This window comes from Oenanthe melanoleuca, chromosome 3 (genome assembly GCF_029582105.1).
Source record: "Oenanthe melanoleuca isolate GR-GAL-2019-014 chromosome 3, OMel1.0, whole genome shotgun sequence".
Classification (NCBI taxonomy): domain Eukaryota; kingdom Metazoa; phylum Chordata; class Aves; order Passeriformes; family Muscicapidae; genus Oenanthe; species Oenanthe melanoleuca.
This window is the reverse complement of record NC_079336.1, coordinates 83633244-83655976: the sequence shown is the minus strand read 5'-3', so window position 1 is coordinate 83655976 and position 22733 is coordinate 83633244. Positions and strand designations below refer to the sequence as shown.

At 41.2% G+C, this 22733-nt stretch overlaps 1 protein-coding gene across 1 annotated transcript in view; it reads left to right on the top strand.

Annotated features, from left to right (window-relative positions):
- The first annotated feature begins 617 nt into the window (after window positions 1-617).
- PRKCE (protein kinase C epsilon) overlaps window positions 618-22733 on the top strand; it is a 279185-nt gene continuing 257069 nt past the window's right edge. Inside the window, exon 1 of the mRNA XM_056487832.1 lies at window positions 618-1675. Coding sequence (XP_056343807.1) covers window positions 1328-1675 — 348 coding nt within the window. The 5' untranslated portion in view covers window positions 618-1327. The remainder of the gene's footprint in view (window positions 1676-22733) is intronic.

The window sequence follows — 22733 nt, the reverse complement described above, 5'->3', positions numbered from 1 at the left end:
CTGCGGGAAGGGGCGTCCGCCGGCAGCGCGGCGCCAGAAGCGGCTGGCGCGGTGCGAGTGGTGGTCCCGGTCCGGGCAGGACCTTGGTGGTCAAGCACGTTAATAAAGGCGGCCGGGGAGGAAGGCGTCCGGAGGTGCTTTCTCCACTTTATCCTGTGAAGAGGAGGAGGAGGAGGAGGCGGAGGAGGCGTGGGGCCGGGGCGGGCAGTGTCCCCGGCGGAAAGCCGCCCGGCGGGTGTGGAGCAGCCGCAAGCCCAGCCCGGGGAGCGCGACCCCCGCCGCGGTCCCCGGCTGGCGGCGGCCGCGCTGCTCCCCCAACAGGCAAAACTTTCTCCACTCAAACACACAGACACAGAAACACACCCGCACGGCCGGGGCTGCCGCCGCTCACTCGCCCCACACACACACACTGACGTCTTTTGCGCATTTCCTGCGCTGGAGCGAGCGGCGGAGCGGCACCGGCAGCGGGCGGGGGCTGCGCGGAGGGAGGCGGCCGGCGGCGGCCGAGGGGAGGCGGCGGGCGGGAGGCGGGCGGGGGGCGGCCGGCGGGCGGGAGGCGGGAGGGAGGCGGCGGCGGCGGCTCTGCCCATCGCCAGGGCGGCGGCCGCCCAGCCGGAGCCCGCCGAGACCCGCGCGGGCCGCTCCGCTGCCGGCGCCCCCCATGCGCGGGGGTCGCTCCGCTGGGTCCTCGGCCTTGGCGGCGGCGGAGCAGCAGGCGGCGGCGGCGCAGGACGGGCGGCGGCGGGCGGCGGCGCGGATGGAAGGTCCCCGGGTGGATGTTTGCTGAGCGGAGGCTGTGCAGTAGGCAGGGCTGGTGGGTCGGCCGGTGTTTCTGATCCGTGTGTGTGTGTGTGTGTGCGTGTGTGTGTATGCGTGTGTGTGCATTGTTGAGCGGCGCACGGGCAGGACTGGCGTGTGCGGGAGCCCGGGATCGCGGCTCTGCTTCCTCTGCGAGGACTGATCCAGGATTATGGTCAGGGTGAAGGGAGAAGGCTCTTGCTTACCCCCCGGATTGATTATGCTCGGATTTTGATTGCATTCGGGGGTTCCTGCAGCCGCGGCCGCCTCCCCCTCCCCGGCGGCCCCCCTCCCTTGTTTTCCGTTAGAAACACGGGCAAGAAAATAAATGTATTCACTGGGTGTCGCAAGAGCAAAGGCTAAATAATCAAAGGTAACAGCAGCAGCCAGGCGAAGAGACCCGCACCGTACCCTGCTCCCCCACTCCCAGACCTGCCCTCCTATTTATTGGCGAGACCTCCCTCCCTCCCTCCCGGCGCGAGTGCGTTGAGTGAGTGTTTGATCCCGGGAAAAGTGCAGCTATCCAGCCATGGTGGTTTTCAATGGCTTGCTGAAAATCAAGATCTGCGAGGCGGTGAATCTGAAACCCACGGCGTGGTCTCTGAGGCATGCGGTGGGTCCCAGGCCACAGACCTTTTTGCTGGACCCTTACATCGCCCTCAATGTGGACGACTCCAGGATCGGGCAGACCTCGACCAAGCAAAAGACCAACAGTCCTGCTTGGAACGATGAATTTGTCACCGACGTTTGTAATGGCAGGAAGATAGAGATGGCTGTTTTCCATGATGCCCCCATCGGGTACGACGATTTTGTAGCTAACTGCACTATACAGTTTGAGGACTTGCTGCAGAACGGGAGCCGTCACTTCGAGGACTGGGTAAGTGTTCACGCTGTAGATACATACATGCACATGCGATTTTCGGTGGCATGGCTCTAGATGCAACATCTGTCTTGCAGAGCTAGGTTGCCAAGGGCATGTAATGCCTCTGAAGGCTTTTCATTATTCCCACACTTTGTTATACTGATAGTCATGGTTACTATATAACTAATGCATGTGGTCTACAGGAGAGGCAGGAAAGAAAAATATGCTGAATCTAAGTAAGAGGTATCTAGTTACCACGCAAGTTTCTGAAATTATGTGACATAAATACAAATCTAGTTGTCTTACTGAGTCTGAAAATCCCGGACCGAATGCATCCATAGAGAACATTGCCACAAAACCCAGATCCAGCGCTTAGATGAGTTTCATCATTTCAGGATGAATTACTCTTGGTTAGCCTGGCAATGATGAGCCTTAAAAATCCAGACCTGACCTCTGATACGAGACACCTCAGGGTCTTCCTTTCACTTGAGAGCTCACTGCATCGACAGTGATGCTCCTCCTTCCTTCCCCCAGATGATCGACACCTCTATGCGTAGATGTAACGCAATGCTTCTTCAAATGCTCAAGCCTGATGAAAGGGTCCTAGTGGAAATCGGGCCCAGCTAGAGAAATCCTGTTGTCTGTACACACAACGTGTCTTAACAGCTTTCACAGTGTCTTTAAGACCCAGAGGATAACATACCTCAGTGGGAGTACAAAATAGCTGGAAAAGCCTTGCTCTGACATCCTCAGGTAGTGAGATTTGACAGGGATAAGCCAATCAAACAATGAAGAAATGGGAAACCTGAATATGCACATTTCACATTTCTGCAGTTAAACAGTTAAATGGTAGATGTCATTTAAATGAGATGTATAATAAAACAATAGTAGCTATCATCTAATTTTCAGTGCCCTGCTCGACCACCCATCTGAAATTATATATGCTCCTCTTTTTATGTATTTATTTTTCATGATCAAGGATACTAGCCAGTATTTTTTTGGCAAACAGACAAAGAACCCAGGACCAATGAAAAAATAGCTGGAGTTATTAGGTCTGAGTTTTATGTATTCTTTGGGGCTTCTTTGCTTAATGCAGTGATGTAGAGATGGCAAAATGATGAAGGGACATGAAAGAATTAGACTCTATTTGTGCTGATTAGGAGCTGATGAACTTTGCTGTTAAAACTTTTATGTTTACAACTTCAAAATATTTTTCTTTTTTGCTACCTATGTGTTGCATTGTGATAATCAGGGTCTAGATTATTCTGACGCTCTGTAAAAGCTGCACATTAGTAAGCTGAAATGGTAAAAGTGGGTGACAAAAAGAGGAAAATTAGCTATATCAGGAAAAGATAAATGCAGCAGTATTGCAGATGTCTTTTACCTGGATTGAATCATAATCAAGTTGGGACTCTCCTGAAATCAAGTGCGGTTTCTGCTTTGAGACCAGAGGGATGAGAAGATCTGAACAGATTTTTAGTGAAAGAATAATAATTTTATATGTTCTTTCTGTGCATGGTACATTTGTGAGTTTGTCACCAATTCTGGAAGGACCTTGCAGATTCCAGACCCCAAGTTTGGATTTTGGTGGGACTGGGGTGCATCCTGGCTCTGATATTTAAGATGAACTCAAATATATGAACACAATCCCTAGATAAGTAGTGGAATTTAACAGGTTGAGGTCCATTGTAAACAGGATCTGTGAGGAACTAGATAGCTGAATCAGATAAATGCTGGCTTTTATTGCATCAGGATTCATTGCTGTCCAGCATTCAGTGGGTGGGAGGAGACGAGGGAGTGACTACGCTTGTTGTCTGTTGATGTGACAGAATCGAGGACATGGCAGTGGATCATAGCTGGTCAGCTCAATATAATGCAGTTTCTGAAGCATCATTTACCTTGTTTTGTACTGTAAATCCTTACCATTAGATTGTGTTCATGTGCTACACAGACAGCATACACCTCCTCCCTGTATCACAGTTAGAATGGGGGGTGGTAAGTATTTATAGGATTGTGCTTTATCCTTTCCAAAATCTTCCTATTTACTGAGTGTGTCACTGTAATTGTAATACTGAGTGTGCTTATTGGATTAATAGATAGAGACCTTCAGAGAACTGACTCTTGCAAAATCACACCGGTTTTGGGTCTTTTTTCATTGAGTTACAAGAAGACCTGTGGCAATGACATCTCTCTAGAGTCCATACTGAAGTATATAGATTTATTGGTATCTTCATCAGAGTCTGGAGTCTGTATTAAAACCTGAAAAAGGAGTTGTCTGCAAAGTGAATGAGTTTCACCCTGCAAGGTAAATGCACATGGCCTAAACCAACATTAGGCTAAGATCTGCTGGTGCGATGCAGTCAGTTTTTTTCTGTTTAATAAGAGGACCAGTTCCTTCATTTCACTCTTGGCATTTGAGGCAGGTATTTTTGTAGTACTCTTTCTGAACTCTGTAACAAGCAAATTAAAACCAGCAATCACAATAATCCATTCTTTCTTACTGCCTGAAATATCAAGTAAATGCAGCCTACACACTTGAAACACACTTGAAGACCATCAAGTCTTTTTATGCCATTCTGAGGGTTTCCCTTTAAGCAGTCCTGAAAGTTGGAACTGGGTACCAAGTACTTGTTTAGTGTGATTGGAGTAATTGCACTGCTGCCCCTCCTTCAGAATGATGCAACAGTTTTTGCAGGACTGGACTGTCACTATTAAAAGAGGGTTGAGAAAATGCTCATGTGCTGAGAACAGGTCTTGTCAACATATTATTAGCTTTAATGCTTTGATCTCATATAGTACTGCATGGGGTTTTTTTTAAGGAAATTTCAGAATTTGTTTTATAATATCTGCCCTAGGGTCAAGGTTGTGTTTCTAGATTTCTAGGTTCTTGTCAGAAGTTCAAAATTCAAAAAAGATTCACGAAAAATAATGTTTTGGGGTTTTTATCCTCTAAGAGGAAACTGTTTCTCATTTTAACCAGCTCACCAAATTTGAATTGACTTTTGCCATTGGGGAAATACTTATATTTTTTCTCAGATGAGTTTTTGAGGAAAATATCCAGTATTTTTCTCACTCTTAGGCCTGTGCTATATTCAGATGCCATGGTTACAGTGGAAACACTAATGATAAACAAGTACAAAGCTTGAAATCATGATAACGTCTGTTGTATTAACACAAGTCGGATAGATATGTAAAATCCTGGTTCCTTTCATCTACAGAGTGTCCAGCAGTTGCATTTAACCTTATGATACATATACTCCCTATATATATATATATATATATATATATATAATTATTCAAAGTTGTGGCATGAAACAGTGATTTAGAGTTTACTTGATGAAAGCATTTAAACAAAGTACATATTTTGTGGGGTTTTGGTAAGATCAATAGAAAATACTTGTTTGTGTTTCTAAGATAGGTGTAGTGACAATTAAAAAGATGGCTGCTTTTCCAGTGGTGCATCAATACAGACATAGCACAGTAAAAGTGTCAGTTTTGCAGATTTTTTGAGTCATGGCTACACTGCAGTTTTAAAGAGAGCTTTGAATTTATGACATTTCAGGCTTTTTGTAAGCACAGAAAATGTCATACAGAATGGCACCGAGTATTCAAGAGGATTCTGGTGAACTTACACTTTGGAAAACAGAAAACACAGAACAATAAACCACTTGCAAGTTCTGACTGAAAAACAAACTAGCAACTTGACAGCTCTGGCTATATTTTTTTTAATTAGGTAATTCAGGTAATGATGAAGTATGTTTTTATCTAGCTTTCTTACATGTGGCATATGTAAATGATTCACTTGAGTTGGCAATGCAGCTACATTTTAATCAGTGGAATTGAGATCAGGAAGGAAAATTCCATTGATATTTAGCCGTGTGGTTCCACTCCTGCAAATTATCATGATCAATGTTTATGTGTGTGGATGATTGGTAGTATGGGTTCTGAGTTCAAGTCCACTTTGCAGAGTTGAGGACAGATGAAATCAGCATGATTGGACCTATGCCAAAGATTCCATCTAAGGGTCTTAGCCATTAGCCTGGCTGTACATGAGAAAACCTATTGAGTTGTCCTAAGAAATCCTTTTGCTGGCTGAGTAGCAGAACTCACTAAATCAGTGAGGACATCACAACATTTAACAAGAAAAGTCTCTATTTCCACTCAAAATAATTTACAGCTATATTTAGGTTAATGAAAGAAATTTAATTTTCTGCTGTCTTAAAAAAATCCCTAATGCTGTCAGGAAAAAAAACCAAACATAGGATTCAGTGAGCTTTTCTTTGCTAAAATATCTTCCATATTATTTTTCTTCTTTCAGTGAAGCTTCTTCAGATCTAAATTTAAAACATTATACTTTTTTGAAAGCATCCTTTCATATTGCCATTTTGCCAATGTGAAGTTAGTTGTGCAGCTGTGCCACCATTACATAAAACCAGTTTATTAGAATTAATCTAACATCTCAGTAGCAAGTGGGTGATGAGTTAGAGGAAATGGCATGGGGAAGAAGTTGCAGTCTATAGAGTTAAACACCTAGGTTATCTGAGCTCTGAATGTCACTTGAAAGGCAGTAGCAGGGGAGGAATTAAATCTCTTGAGAGTCCTTGGTCCTGTGAGCTGTCCATGGATGTGAGAAATAGAACTGTCTCTTTCCAGTGCCTCTAATCTGAATGAAATGGAAAGAGTACTTAGGTGCTTTTATTTTTTTTCCCTTCTTTTAATGCCATTTCTGTTGTTGGAATGGGAACTCCTTTCAGTCAGCAGGTGATCTGTTGTAGCTGGCAGACAGAGAATGGAATTGTCATCATTGTAGTGCAGGTCACCCTGTGCATTCACCTCTGCTTGTGCTGCACACTGCTGAGGGCTGGCATTGGGCTGGCAGAAAGTGACTGTAGCATATTTTCATTTTTATTTTCATCTGCTGACTGAATTTATTGGTGCTCATGGTGTTGAAAGGCCTAGGATTTCACTTGCAAAAACTTTAGATCTCATCTAAACTGTGGTTCGTGGGCTGCTGAAAAGCTGTTGTTGGGATCATATTTGTGGAAATGAAAAGGAAATTGTTGGGGTCCTGTTTGAGAGTTTTCTGCATGACAAGGTGGTCATGGAGCAGGGTCTGTCAGGCTTGTGGGGCAAGGCTGAGAGAGCTACAGGGGCTCAGCAGGGTTTCACAGGGACTCTCATTCTGAGGGTAAGTTATTGTCAAAAGGAGCTGACAGATTTTGGAGAGAATTTTATACAGATAAGGGTCTTCCTTGCCTTCTCTCACAGTCCATCTCCTGTGCCTTCTCTTTTCACTCTCTGCTGGGGATGTGGTACAGTCACACACAGCTCACCCACTGTCTTGTATCAATCCCTTTCTCCAGCTGCATAAATCTACTCCTACTCCCTGCTAGAAATGTTCTCTCCCAACAGCTCCTGCTTACCTGCAGTGCTTCCCAGTCTGCTGAGCAGCACTACAGGGGGAAAATGCTGCCTCTGCTGTTGTTACTGCAGGCAGAGAGAAAGGGCAAATGGGGAAAGGAAGAGATAAGGCTCGGGGAGAAACCTGGAGGAGGGCATTGAATAGTTGCTCCACACCACGTACTCCAGCTGCCCTTTTGGCAGCAGCTGAAAGCCACACGTGTAGGACACAGGGATGAGCTGGCATAGGCAAATGGGCTGGATGAAGGCTGTATGGTCATCACTGACCTGCTCTGGGATTTTTTTTTGTCTGCTTTGCCGAGTGTCTACCTTTTCAAGTCTCACTTCAGATATGAAAAAAAAAAATTGCTCAGGGCATGAAAAGTGTGTAGTGGAGCATGCATTTCACTTAATACCGAATTATTATAGCTGTAGGTCAGGAGTTGATCCCACCACTGATCAGAACCTCATCCTATTGTTGCTAATACCAAATACTGATCCAAAGTTCTATGGAAGGAAGGATTGTAAGAGAATAGAGATAGTGCTGAAGGCAATCTCACCCCTCATAAATTACAGCTGTGCTAATTACAAAGAGTGGGAACAGCCTTGCCCTTAGAAGGTCACAGCTATGTCCAATGAGATGGGTATTATAAAGAATAGGTTAGCTGGTTGAGAGTGAGTTGGGGTCTGCTGGCTGTGCTGTAAGGAGGAAGGGTTGGGTGGCTGTGCAAGTGGCTGAAAGGGTAAGGAGTTGTACAAGGGGCAGACAGGGTTGGGTGGTTGTGCTAGGGGTGGGAAGGGGTTAGCTGGTCCTGCAGAAGGAGGAGGGAAAAGAGTCAGTGTTGTGTGGAGCTGCCCATGGAAAGGCTACAGAGAAAAGGTGTGAGAGTTAATCAGATAATAAGGGGCTGATGCTTAGAATCTTCTTTGGTGTCAGTGGTACCTTTGCTGTCCAAGTTCCACTTAGTGAAAATAATTCTATTGAACTCTGTATTTGTTAGAAAAAAAGCTACCAGTAGCAGAGTCCAATTCATAGGTACTAGTTCAAATCTAGACTTTTAAGAAATGTTTAAGTGGTATGAACACAATTCCTTCTTGTACTGCCTTTAAGACAGTCTATGTCACTATTCTGGCTCAGGTGGTTCTGTAGATACTGTGCAGTACTTCATGGTCCTGAGTAAACCACTGATCTCACTGGGTTCACTGGATATCATATAAGCCAGTCTAAATTCTTCCTTCAATAGGGGCCTGTGCTCCAAAGGAAAACCAAGAATAAATAGCAGTTAACAACATCCTTTACTTGTATTTTTTTTTTTTCTTACTGATTTATTTTTCTTCTGCAACTCTTGTGTATTCTGTTCTCTAGCATCAAACTGATTTTCTGTCTTCCGTGTCCATAATGCTAAAATGAGGATTTGATTTTAGTTGGAATTGTAGAGCTTGGCAACTAAATGTGATTTGTTTTTACTCTGTACGTAATTTTTATTTAAATGAACTTTTTGGTGGTTTTCAGGTTTTGAAGGGAGACTGTGAATACAGTTTGTAAAATGTTAGAGACAGGAGCTTTTTGGCTTGGAATTGAGTGGTTAAATTCAATTCTGCTTTGCCCAGTACTATCTTAATCTCCTTTCCCCCTCCCCAGCTATTAGCTTGTAAGAGAAAGCTGTCTGCACTCATGGTAAGAGAGGATTCGGGAACAATAGAGCATGCAAGTAATGGGATATTTGTGGTCAGACAGGACTGAGAAGAGACCTTTCCTCCATTCACATGGAAAGGTAGGGCTGGAAGTATCTGGGTATATGGAATAAGATCAGAAGTCCAAAGACAGCTTAGAAAACTGACAGTTTGAGCTTGGGAGGGGGGTCAAACAATCCTTTTTGCCAGAGCAAGGCCTGAAGAATGGGGTGTTTTGCGTGCTCTTTTGAGTCATGCAAATTGTAGAAGTTACAGGGGTTTCAACCATTTGGGGAGAAAGTGTTACTATAGAAAGCTGGCAAGAAGTTTTAACTTTGGGAGTACTGTCATGTTTGGCAGGCAGTCACTCGACAATTTTAAAAGTATGTTCAGTAATATTAATAAGAAACTGCAACTCTAAAGCTAGTAAGCCATTCTAGAGACTGGGTAACTTTCATGGCAGTTATGTACTTTGCACTATATTTTAGTAAAGAGAATGCAAATGAATATGGTGCAAGAGCATCTGTAGAATTCTTATCTACTCTGATAGTTTTTAAAGTCAGTAGCTTGATATGCTAGTAAAGTTGATTTTGGAGTGTCCTCTCACTTGCATTCCTCCAAGAGTTAAAAAATATCCATGATATTGAAGTATCATTGCTGTGATTTAACAGAAGTTACAGAAGACAAGATTTCACATTTCTGAATAGCACAGCTAAGAAACCTAGAGATATTGGCATGCTCCCACTAAATCTAACAGGAGTTTTAATGTTTATTTCATTGGAAGCAGTGTTAGAGAAATGCTACACAATTCTAAAAGGATTTTTTTCCCTCTGAACTCTGTAGGGCTTGAATTGTTCAGGAACAGAAGCAGTGTCAGACCATAGCTTTTAAAATTAAAAAATAGTAAAGTTTGATTCCATCGGGGGATTACAGGCATCAATTTCTGCCTTATATCGGCTAACTTGAGCTGATTTGATTGTTCCAGACAATAGAATAATTTTGCTTGTTTCTGGTGTCCTGCTGGGCAATTTCATCACAAGTAGGAACAGAAAAGCATGAATAATAGCTAGATGTTACCAAATAAATTTCATGTCTGTGTTGTTTGAACAGCAAGCCCCTCTGATATCTCAGTATCTTAACTGAAGAGTAGGGAAACCTAATACTTAGTGTTTCCAGCTTAGTGTCTTTCAGTATTTGAAAGTATATAAATATGTTTACAAACCCCTTATTATGGGGACCAGGATTTCTTATGCATTTAGAACTCTCCATTCTTCAGTTCATTGGCCTTTTTAATATCATTAAAAAATAGATGGCTTTGACCATGTTAGTATTTATAAGTATATTTAGAAAGTTGACGTTGTAGCAATGCAGCAGATATAATAGTGGTGGAAACGTGAAGGGAAGGCTGATGCATCCTTTGCATAGGTGATGAGAAAATGGCTGGAATTGCTTTGCTTTGTTTCACAGATTAAAAGCCAGCAAGACAGTGATGTCCTTCCTTGTTTTCCTTCAGCTTCCTCTTTATCATCTGTTCTGTCTTTGTGCTGCCAATTCTCTGTCTTTCTTTATCTGTTCTGGCTTTAAGATGGTCAAGAAATTATAGGCAACTTTTACAATAGTGCATAAGATTTTGATGTTGGCAATGCTAGCTAGCTGTGTGAATGAAGTGTTGTGCTATAGATCTCTACAGAGATCTATTCCTAGTACAATTTTCTTGCTGGGACCATATTTACTCATTGCATAAGTCGTTCTGGCATCTGTCAGCTTCCCTCTGTTTCAAGGTGAGATTGATCCATGGCCTTAGAAAATGATGTCTGAGAACGTATTGGAGAAGGAAAGGCTTAAAGTCACTCATGCTGTGTCCACTATGTTTTCTCTCTCACATGATTCTTTTTAGAGTTGTTGAGGAATCTTTTTTTTTTTTTCTTCTGAATTTCATTGCCTTTTCCTTCCTTGTAACCCCGTAGTGCCTTGGCAACTCTTGAACATACTATCAGCTTGTCCTCAAGTGTTGTAACTTTTCCTTAATTTTCCATGTCATTGCTTCGCTTATATCCCTATTGCTATTATTCCCAGCAGTCCAGCTCCTGCCCCTTTTTTGTCACTCTGGTGGACCAGTGCTGGTGTCAGTAGGACTCAGAAGCATCTGCAGTGTCTGAAGCTCTGTGGCATTTGCCCAGCTGCTGTCATCCTGAGCGTGTCCCTGCTGTGCTGCTCAGCAAGCAGCAGGGAGCTGATCACACCCGTGGCTCTTGGAGCAGCTATTTTCAGTCAGAGAGGAGTGATGCACTGAGTTTCCAGTTAGTTATACTACTGAAGTGTTTGAAGGAATAAATGTAATACGTAGGTTTGAACTTCAGGCAAAATGCTCTGCTTTTAGCAGGCTCAGTGGGATGTTGTAGGGACATGATCTATCCCTGAAAACTGGACTCTCCCAAGCAATGGAAACAATATTGAAAGTTTTTAATTGGTACTGACTGTTGGGATTTTCAGGGATTCCTAGTACCTACTAGTGTTTGTTGGTAATTTATTTTTAAGCAATATGAAATGGTGTTTTCTATCTTCAAAGAATTCAAGAAATCAAAGGAAAATGCAATAGGAGAAATAACTAGAGATATTTGGAGTTCCTGATAATTTGAAAATGTGGTGTTTATCCTCAGGGAGTTTTAGAGGGACAGCCCAAATGATCTGTGATTCCTGAACTTCTTGTTTGTTAGTCTGCAGCTTCAAGAGTGTTTGGTACTGCCCAGTTTGAGGGAACTACAGGATTTTTCTGTATAATCCATTGAAGGATGGTATTGTATTATTACATTACAGTTTACTGTAGTGATAGGTGGGTTACGCTACTACAGTACAATAATCAAATTTGGATATGATATGTAGGGATAATAGCATATACTAATGTCACTGGGATGAGATAAGGTATTTTAAGTTTTATCACATTCCTTTTTTCTTCTTGCAACAATTTCTCAGAGGCAAGCCAAGCCTCTGAAAGGATGAAAGAGGAAAGAAGAATTTTATTAACACCTCATGCCTATTTTTTAGAAGTGTTATCCATTGAATCAGAAGCAAGTGACAGGGCTTTTCACCTAAAAAACAAAACCTTGGGCTTCTTTCTGATGACCCTTAGGTGCTATTATATATATAATTTAAATATATTTATAGATATATAGATAAATTGTATAACTATATTATAAGTTATATATGTATATATAACTTAAAAGAGAATATTAGTTTAATAGTAATATTTGGAAGGTATCTTTGCATATGTGATTTTATAAAGCTGGGTGAAAAGTTAAAATAAGTTCAGCTTAACTTATTGTGAACAGTTTTGAGGAGCAGCCCAGACACTATGACCTAGACAAGCTCCTGTAGTCTCTTGTCTTTACTTGCTAGTCCATGTTTATTCTTGTCTGCTTTGCCCATTAGTTGCAAGAGGGCCTTGGGTGGGTGATAATGTTAGGATATGCTAGGATATATCATTTAGCAGAAAAGTGGGGTCATGATTCTTTGTTGAAGGGTGTTCACTTTACCATTGTAGTATGGAAACAAAAATAGATAAGTAGCAATTGACCTATGTTCATCATAGCCCAGAACAGTGCAAAAACCCTAGGAACTTTCCTGTGTTGCTTTTGTTTATAAGTAGATGTGTGAATAAGCAAAATCAATATACCTCAAATAAACAAAAATTGCAAGTTTGTAGTGAGTGCTGTCTGTTAATGTGTCTTGCACACAGACTCAAAGCTGATGTTCCTAGGTTGATTTTAGTGGGTAGTTTGAGTGGTGTTCTCTGTTGCTGAAACTATTCAGAGTATGTGTATCATTTAGATGCATCCATACTGTGCTCCTAGTTAGTTACATCACCATCAATTGAATTCATTCTATGTTTAATATGTTTAATGATCTGATGCCCAACCACCCTCTGAGTAAAAAAAAAACCCAGTCAACACAGCTTCTAAACTGTGTATGAATGAGTTTGTGAGTACATTGTGAATGTGTTTGGTCAGAAGTGTCAGTTCTGACCATGAAGCCTTCTCTTCAGTTTGGTAATATGCATTGTTTTGGAAGTGATATTGTTCAGAGTGATTTTAAACTAAGAGAAACCCCCAAAACCTTTACATTTTTGTTTCGGCTGTATATAGTAAATGGCTTTATATATAAAGCTATAGAAATCTATAAGCTATAAACGAATAAAACTATAGTAAATCACTGGATATTTGAACAAATTAAATGAAACTGATCTCTTGCCTTGTGTGAATGTATTCTGGACATCAAACTGATGCTCTGACATGTTGCATTTGGTTTCAAATGTGTGTGCTCTCCAGCCAAGCACTGTTTTGCTGTAGCAGTGTTAATAGTACCATAAAGCTTTCAAAACCCTTAGCGTGTTCTCAGGTTTACCCTTTCTAAAGATCAGTTTTAAAATCAGATGTGAAGTGTGAGAATCTAATTTTGTCTTTCAGGCTGAGGTTAAAAAACCCTATCTGACTGAAAGGGAAGGCAGGCAGAGTGAGAAGTGGGGCTTTACCTCTGGTAAAGCCTTTTCTCCTTGCTGGACTGCATGGGCTTCTTCTCTTTGGGACCTGGACATAATTGTGGCAGTGATCAGTAAGACAAATTACAGGCCAAATGTTTTGTAGAACTGCCAAAAAGTTTGCAGCCCTTCCAGCAACTGTGAATCAGCCCTGCACCCTATTTGCAGACTTGGAAGGAAAATCTGCTTGCCAGAAGCAGTGTGCTGCTCTGCAGAACCCCTCTATTGGAAGACTTATGCATGGTTAATGAATTTTGATGCAGAAGAATGTGAAGTCTCAGAAACATTTTGTGCAACTATGAAAATGTACTTGATGCTAGTGATATCCCAGTGAGACAGGAGTGAAGTGCTGAGACCTTGTCAGAGCGTGGATGTGCACATGCTGGCAGTGTGACAGTTTTGAATGTAGGAGTTATTAGTTTCTCTTTGATAACATGAGATTGTGCAGAAACAGAAAGTTCATAGTTTCTTCCTGCAGGAGTTTGTGGTGTAGAGTAAGAAAAACAGTCTCACTTTTGGAGTGCCATAACCTGTGTATGAAGCTATACATGGCTTTCAAAAGCCATGGTAAATGTGTAGCAAAATAAAAACCTATATTTTAGAGGACAGAAGTAAGAAATAAATTATGTATTATTGTAACTTTAAAAAAAATCTATTTGATGGCTCTTGGAGAAGCAATAGTTGTCTAACTGAGGAGTTAAGGGAAGAGTGTTTTTATTCACATGAGTCAGCAGAGAAAGAGGCTGAAGCTTGTGTGCCAGACCAAGGAACATGTAAATATGACAGATGGTCAACAAAGTGAAGCCACTTTGTAACAGAGCAGTTCGTACAAATAAGGGAGATCTTTTTTTGCAGCAGGCTTTATTTAACTAAACGTTTCAAAATGCCAAAACAGATCAACAAAAGAATAGCCATCATCAGTATTGCTTGGTTTTCCTCAGTGTTTCTGGTAACAGGTGGGGTTGGTGAATTACCTTGCACAGCACACAAGGTATTTCTGATCCTGATTACGTTATTTTCTGAAATTTGCGTAAGCTGTGAGATAATGTGTAATAACTTCATTATAATCTTGCATGCTGTGAACTGGTCATGCAGGTTTTTACCTACTAGTTTGTCCTGCATCTACTTGTGATATAGCATGTTATCTCTTCTTTAATTATTGCTTTTATTTCCACTTACATAATTGCCTCAGACAAATGAGCATGTCAGGAATGGAAATGATGGGACAAGCATTCACTCATAATTCAGGTATAAAATCTTCTAAAACGAATAATCCAACATTTTATATCAGTGGTTCCAGAAGAGGCCTTTGTCTGCTTTTGATTTACATGGAGTGATACATAGATCTTAGCTGTCTCAGGTTGTAATGAAACTCATTAGCAAAATAATCTGAGTCTGGAAAACCTTGAGTATAGTCATCTTAACAGAAGTCCTGAGAGGAAGTGTAATGGATGCAGATTTCTCCATGTTGCCCAGAAGTATGGCACAAGCATTGTAATTTCAATCTCACAATTTTGCAGTGCAAGTGTCAGTTTCATTTTTACAGTGGGGAGAAGGGCAGAGATCTAGACTAGTGAAATAAGGCTTCTGCCCAATACCTTCTAGAGATACCTCTTTCTGTCCTGAAGCTTCTCTTATCTGTCAGTCTCTCCTTTTACTTTTGTAAGAAGGATTCTCATCATTACATTTCTATTTCCTTCTTGTAGCCTACCTTTTGTAGGCTAATGGATTTATGGCTTGATTGGAAGGAGTCTTTTTTTTCTGTTTCAATTCTCTAACCACTTTATTGTGGGGATGCTTTCCTTCAGTTGTAGTAAACAAACAGAAGTGCAGGGCCTCTGTTTTGCTGCCTTCTTGACACTGGAGCTTTTTCTGTAGAGGTGTGGATCTATCAAACCAGGCTTCCAAACTGTCAAAGCAGAGGCTGTAGTTGGAAGCTGAGCTGCTCCTCTGGATGTCTAGTTGAGGGCATCACCAGCTTCACTGTTCCAGTGAAAAACATGCCACTGAGAGTTATTCTGTGTGCATTACTGAGAATGCTTCTGGTATTGAGCCTACCTGTGTATGAATACATATATAAGCAGTCAAAGGGCTGGAAGACTTGGATGTGCAAATGTAGAACAGATTGTTTTGAAAAGTCTGAAACTTTGAAAGTTGCCGTCATAACTTGGAATTTTGTGTATTTTTTATAGCCCCATAACTGAAGTTAATATGGTAGAACAGCAGACAAAATGTAAAGTCCAAGTGTTTGTTGTTTGATTGTTCATGTGCTAAATTTGGAGGAAAGGGGACTTACATTTTGGTCAATCATTTGGAGGAAACAGAACATTTAATTTTACATTTTTAGGGTCTTGTCTGTAAGAGTGGAAAGGCTTAGGATCCTCCAGCTGGGGTGGTGTGAAGAGGGAGTAAGTACAGCTGGTGTGTGCTGTGGAGCAGCTGTGCAGTGCAGCAAAGCCTGATAGCCCAACACCTGAGTGTGTTTATAAAACAGATGCAGTGAGATGATATTGGTGCTGCCTGCCTGGCAGACTGCTGGCCTGTGGTTTACACAAGGCTGTCCCTGGTTTTGCAAAAGCCACAGATTCACTACACCGGATGTGCTGACATGGCTTGGGGTTAGCATCTTGTGCTTCAGGACTGACCCCAGTTGGGAAAAATTTGGAGCAGATTGTAGCAACTGGGACTTCATGAATTTTAGATGCAGATATTCTGGGGAAGTTATAAGGGGGTGTTCATTTAGCTGCTCATTGTTGCTTTGCAAAGTTATTCATAATTTAGCATGTTTGAAGCTCAAGTGAAGTGGGAGAAGGACTCAACATACCCATTGCCATCCTTTCACAGTGAGGAATGGACATTCTCTTTGGTTTCCTCATGCTGTGTCTAGTATTGCCCTCCCTGATCAGTATAAATTTAACATCTAAGCTTGTAAGTATAGTAAAGCTTTTTACTTACATTTCTTTCATCCAAAAGGTCTTGTGCAGATGCTACAGAAAAAGTGTTGGAACATAGATTTCTAAGTTCCATCATACTAAAAGTAGTCAGTGATGGGAATAACCATCGTGTGATACTACATGAAGCTGAAGGCATTGGTGTGCAGAGGTGGTGAATATAAGGCTTCAGTTACTTAGTTTTCATCTGTTGAGGAGAAAGTACTTTTACTTGCAACTTACACATTCCTGTATGGCTATCCAAAATGTAATATTGACCTTGCAGTATGCTGCTCAGTGATCTACAGGAAGAAACCAGTGCCCTTAAAATATTCTGATGGATTTGCTTAATCTTTCAAATGTATATGGCCCATGAACATGAATTAGAATAGCAGCTTAAGGGAGTATATTAATGACTTGATTTCATACTGGAGGCTTATAATACTGTGACAACTTTTACCTCATAGAAGCTATGATTTTCTTTCTTTAGGCAAATATGAAAAGACGTGGTGCCTAAATACAGCAAATTCTCCTGGTGTCACAGGTTTACCTTCCCAGATATGTAATGTTAGTTAGGGATAAACTTTGACAGAATGCTTTGAATATGGCCTGGAATTGCATGAATACTAGATGAATACAGATTTGTTTATTACAATTGTTGGCAGGTCCACTGTACAATGCAAGGCCCTATCAGTCATCACCACTTCATTATGAAGCTGATGTTTGTGTCCTCACTTTTTAAAATGTGAATCTAGTTTGTTAGATGTTCATCTCAAGGCTGCAGAACAGCAGAAAAGAGAGCACATGGGAGGGGTACCCAGACTGTCCTGAAAGTATCCCTGCTTACAAACCAGATTCCTGGTAAGAGCTGTAATCAAAGAACTCAGCTAGGTAATTCCTTTGTGTCCCAAAAATGCATCTGCCCTGAAGCTCAGAGCTCATGTCCCAGGGCTTACATTTTCAAACCCACAGGCTCAGTCTTCTTTTCTTTTAATCCTGTTATTCTAAGGGATACTACTTTACCAGTTTCACTTCCCTCTTGTACCTTCTCCTAGTGGTATTTGTAATCCCTGATTCATTGGTTGCTGTTAGCAGCTCCTCAGTTGAGAAGTACCTCATTTCTGCTCTCAGCAGAATTAAGAAATTGTGGTGCCTGGTTGCACTTGCCAAATCTCCTAGCTCAATTTAAAAAAAAAGCTTTTGGCTCAGAATAACTGGTGCAAATGGGGGTGCAAAGGGATGAAATAATTTATCTTTTATTTGGGTGTGTATGTCCAAGTCATTCAGGTTTTTTTTTTTTTTTCACTATTAGGATCTAGGAAAGAAGATGCCTTTCTTCAATACTCGGGTATTCCCTTGTTCCTTTTTTTTTCTCCTGGAGAAAGTGACACTAGTAGCAGCTTTAGTTACAGTTGACATATTTAATCATTGGAAAGCTTAATTTGAAGCCCTACTTTGTTACACTGTTTCCCAGTGGCTCCATCCACTTGTAAGACAGGTGAAATGCACAAAATGCATTAGGGCAGTGAATATGTGTCAGAGGAAGAGGTTAAGTTGGTTGAAAGTTGTTGGGCAGCCTCCCTTTAGGGTTGTTTAAAATATAATTGTGTGGCAGCAGATACAGGAACAAAATATGTTACTGAGAGAGAACAAAAGCAAATTCAGTCAGGTATTTCAAGGCCAAGGAAACTCAGTTGAGTTATTAACATGCCTGAAAAAAATAATGTTCTTTGCTTCAGCTGGGTGGCCCTCAGAAAGGGGAGAGATTCTTTCCTGCCTTTTGAAATCATCAAAGAATAGGAGAGTAATCATTTCCAAAGTTATCTCTATGTCGGAAAACCTCACTGTTCAGGATAAGCCAGGGTAAACAAAGGAGAAATAGGAAGTGACTTGTAAAAAGTATGGATTTGAACCTGTGAGGTGCTGAGTGTCTTCAGTGAAGTGCTGAGCTTGCTTGATTTCCAGTAAGTTTATGGCTCTTGGTTCCTGACAGGATCAGGTCCCAAGATTAGATCTACCCTCTAAAGTAAAATTAGATTAGTGCTGTCAGCTTTTTTTGACTACCAATATTGCTTGTGGTGCTCTGTATGTACACAGACATGTACAGCACTTGAGTGAGGATAGAAGCTGATCTACAGGGACTGTATCACTTTGACATTTTCATTGTTTTTCTGCTGTACTAATTAGAACTCTAATATGAAAATGAGACATCAAGAGGATGAAGCAAGATACCAGATGCTTACTGACAAAAGGAAGGTCCTTCTTCAATTTTACTGCCATGTTTAAGAGTATTTTTACATGTTTTTTCCGTTATGTAGAGTAAAATAACACCAAATTTGTATAGTACTTTTCAGATTCCTAAGTGGATATCAATTTGATGAAAGTATTGAATGCACAATCAAGACCTTTGGGTAAAGAGGCATGTACTAGTGTAATTCTTTACTTTCACATGAATTGCAAAGCCCTTCACATTTCACTTTTGACTTTCATTGGAGCCTTTCATGTTGTATGGGCAGCTCAATATGCCATGTTGTGCATGGAGGTTGAGATGTTGTAAAGAATGTTTGGACTAGATTTCTCCTCCCACTAGTACATACTTTACTGTCCCTGTGAGGTTAATTTGCTACCAATGACTGCAGTCATTGTTGGCATTATTTGAACTAAGGGTGAGAATAATGAGACTTCACTGCTAGTCATGCTTAAGGGGAAAACTGTTTCTTCACAGTAGTTTTTAGAAGTTACACAAAGAAATCTATATACCTTAAGCATGGGCTGCAAAATGTACATACAGTAGTCAGACTGATTCAGTCCTGGCATAATTTGTTGCTATTATGATTAGAAAATGGCTAAATGTTTTGCATCTGGTTGTTGTAGCATGTATAAGTAAAAATCTTATCTGAAAAAATACTGAAGTTTTTAACAGCGTGTTAGAAATGAAGGTTTGTTTGGGCTTTTTTCTGAAATTCTAAGTCTGTGCTTGTATAGAAGGCTTGAAACCTTGATTCAAAGGGATATTGATTATATTATATCTTTCCTATGGTTTGTTTCTTACTCTGTTTTCTGTGTCTTGACTAGAATTTGTGTGTTCATTGACCCTGCCAGTATATGGGTTATAAACTAATTGGAGGCAAAGGGGAGGAAAGAAACAGTGTTTAATTCTACCAAAGCTCCTGCCTCAGGCTTCAGTGCTCAAAGTTTCATCAAACAGGTTCTTCTACCTCTGTTTCCTCATTCCTCCTGAGGAGAGTCAAGCTGACCATGCTTAATTAATCACAAGGCTTCAGAGCCTTCCTTGTGCTGCAGAGAAACAGTGCCTCCTTTCCCTAGGACTCACAGCACCCAGGAAACAGCTGGAGTACAGATCCTGGGCTGTGATCCTTTGGGTGGGGGATTGTTTGCTAGGGCAACTTTGTTCACTTGGTGTATGGTGAAATCTTCTGGGACACCACAGGGAGATGAACCCAAATTTAATGAGCAAGAAAAGTCACTCCTGTGTAGGGGGAGGCAGTATCCTGTCAAGCCTGGAGAGCCTTGTTTCCCATTGTTCAATGATGCAAATCACCTGGGAAGTTATGCAAGGGAAGAGCCTGGGAAATACAGCATATTCTTTAATATACAGTAATCTTTGGAGGATAATATTACATAATCATGACATCACCATCTGGGATAAGACAGTATTTTGTAGCCAGTGTTTTTCCACTTACCTAAAGAATGATCTTAATATTGCAAAGCACTGCTGAAAAGGGGGCTATGCTGATAGTTGCATATTTAACCTCTTTTAGGTTTTAGATGTGATGTTGCATCTTCTTGATCCCAAGTATGTGGTGTACAGGACTTCCCTATAGACTACTGATAAGGGGAACTTCCTCTGAAGCATTTGGAGACTGCTTTGAATATCTTGGTTCTCAGAGTAAAAATAAATGTGCTTCAGGCTGCCTACTGAGAGAAGACTAGACAAAATCTTCCTCTTCACTGTACAGATCATGTAGAAATTTGGCAAATATTAGTAACTAATTTTGAAACAGAAGGTAAAACCACCTTTCCTGCAGCAGGCCTGTGTGGATCAAAAGCTGAGAAAGATCTGGTTTTTTTTGAGTAACTGTGTGATATTTTTGACTGGCACACATAGCTTCAAAAGGGCAGTCCAGATACCTGTGGAGCTTTAAAGGTACCTTATGCTGGTTTTGAATATTTGGGCTAAATGTTCCTATTGTCCCTCTCCTCCCCCTGCTTCCTCTCCTTCCCTCCACCATGTTTTAAAGAACCAAGAGAGCCAGGTAAATATCCTCCTTTTCCATAGCATCTGTGGAATAAAAGATGGGTGAAGAGGTGCACTCTCTGTGACTCTCATCTAGCTCATGAAGAGGACTACTGAACAGTGATAAGTTGGTTAGTTTGGATTGGGTCGCTCTATTGGCTGTGAAATCCTTCTCACTGAGAAGGTCAGTTGAAAGCCTGGTGGGAGACACTTGCATGGGAGGAAATTTCCTTCAAGGTAATGTGGAGTACCAGGCTTGACTGTTGTTTGGAGATTTTTTTTTTGAAGCCTGTGTGCTTATCTGGATATCTGACTAGGAACTGAGTGTTGCTTCTCCTAAATGAAGGTGGTAAAGCTCAGTTCCTCACCCACTTGCTTTCTGCAGGAGAGTGTGAATCAGAGCTGTCTGGCCTGCTGGTCCTGCTAGGTAATATTGCCTGAGCAGGAAGGGAAAAACTGGGATCATAATTGCAAAAAACCCCCCACATCATGTCTGAAGTACCTCAATATTACCTCAGAGAATTGTGTGTCACTGATAAATGAACCTTTATATTGTTGTCAAAATGCTTGTGAGAAGCTTATCACAGGCCATGCACAATCCACTGAGGTCCTATGAGTCAATCTGAGTGTAGTGTGGGCCCATAACCTGGCACAAAAGTATGCTCACAAGATGTGCTGAAAGGTTATCAGGTCATACCAAACTTATTCCACACTGGATGATTTAAAAAATTTGCCTATATAGAGAACTGTATCTTTGACACCAAGGCCTTATTACATTAATAACAAAATTGTGTAGGCTCTCCTGATAGCTCCAGTCCCAGCTGATAGCTCATCCTCAGGTGATGGTGCATTTAAGTAGATGCTGAGAGGATCAGGTCACTGCTGTGTCCTTACTGCTCTGGTCTCTCAGTAGCTGCCCACTAGGAGGTTTCTTGCACCTTGGCTCACTGAATTTTGTGGGGGCTGCTGGGAGATTTCCTCACTCTGCAGACCTCTGACAGGAGCATGGCAGTTCCTGTTTTCCATCTGAGGCTGCCAGAGGTAGCAGTTATAAGTACAGTATGGATAGAAAACCATTTTTTCCCCCAGCTGGTGTGTGTGATCATCAACTGCTTTGATTAACCAGTTCTGGGGCTTCAAGTGAGACATTGTTTTTTCCATTCTTTCTAGTGTTTTTGGCAATGGGTGGAGAAAATATAGTCATAGCTTTCTTTTCTCTCTGAGTTTGTTTTGTTTTCTGCCTTTGTGTTCAAGCACAAAATGAAATGGTTTGCAAATAAAATAAATATTAAAACTCAAAAATACTTTATATTCCCTCCTCATAGAAGTGTGTCTAAAGATAAAAAGGAACAGATCATAATGGGAAAATATTACTTTCCCCCTGCTCCTTAAAATAAAGCAATGCCTCTGTTACTGAAGTTTTCTGCAAGTAAACCACAAGCAGACATAGTGAGTGCAGCCAGCTACAGGATGATAGCTTTGTTTTTGTTGTTGTTGGGCTTTGGGGGTTTTTAACTGCAGATTTAGCCATTACAAACTGAACCACTAAAAACACAGCAGTGTTATTTTGAAAATTCACAGCAGATTCAGCTCAGACCAGGAAGTGAGGTGTTGTCCTTTTAAAGCCTGATATACTGAAAAGGGTATTTCTGACGCATGACCTTCAGTGAACAGGAATTCCTCTACTCAAAATCTCATCCTTACCATGAACTTCACTGCCACAATTCATCCTCTCACAGCTGTGTGGAAAGTGACATATTGTGGAAAAAAAAAAGCCCCAGCTATGAGAGATTTTCTCATATTTTCTAAAATAAATAGCAAGAACTTGAAAAATATAGAGCGTGACTTTTTGCTGGAGTGTTTTGTGTGCTAAGAAATGTGGTTTTAAGTTGCAAGAGGGCTTTTTTTTTTAGTAGAGTTCATTAGCTGTTAACTAAGTAACCGATTAGATTGTTCAAATCTGTTTAAATCTCAAATTGTTAACTATCACAATAGAAACCACTGGGGCCTAGGTTCTTCAAAATCTGGTTTGAATTTTGAGTGGTGAATATTTGAAACTCCACAGTGAAAAAAAATCTGGCTCTGCATGCACTTTTTGTATATGTTTGCTTTCACTCTTTTTTTTTTTTTTTTTTTTTTTTTCCCACTTTCTTTTGTGTGCTCTCTCACTCTCTGCCTTCAATTTAAAGGCAGTGAAAGAACACCTAGGAGCTGGCTGGTTTGGGAGCTGGGCAAAAGTGTTTTGTGAACATGGCAGGTGTGATGCCACGCTCAGCT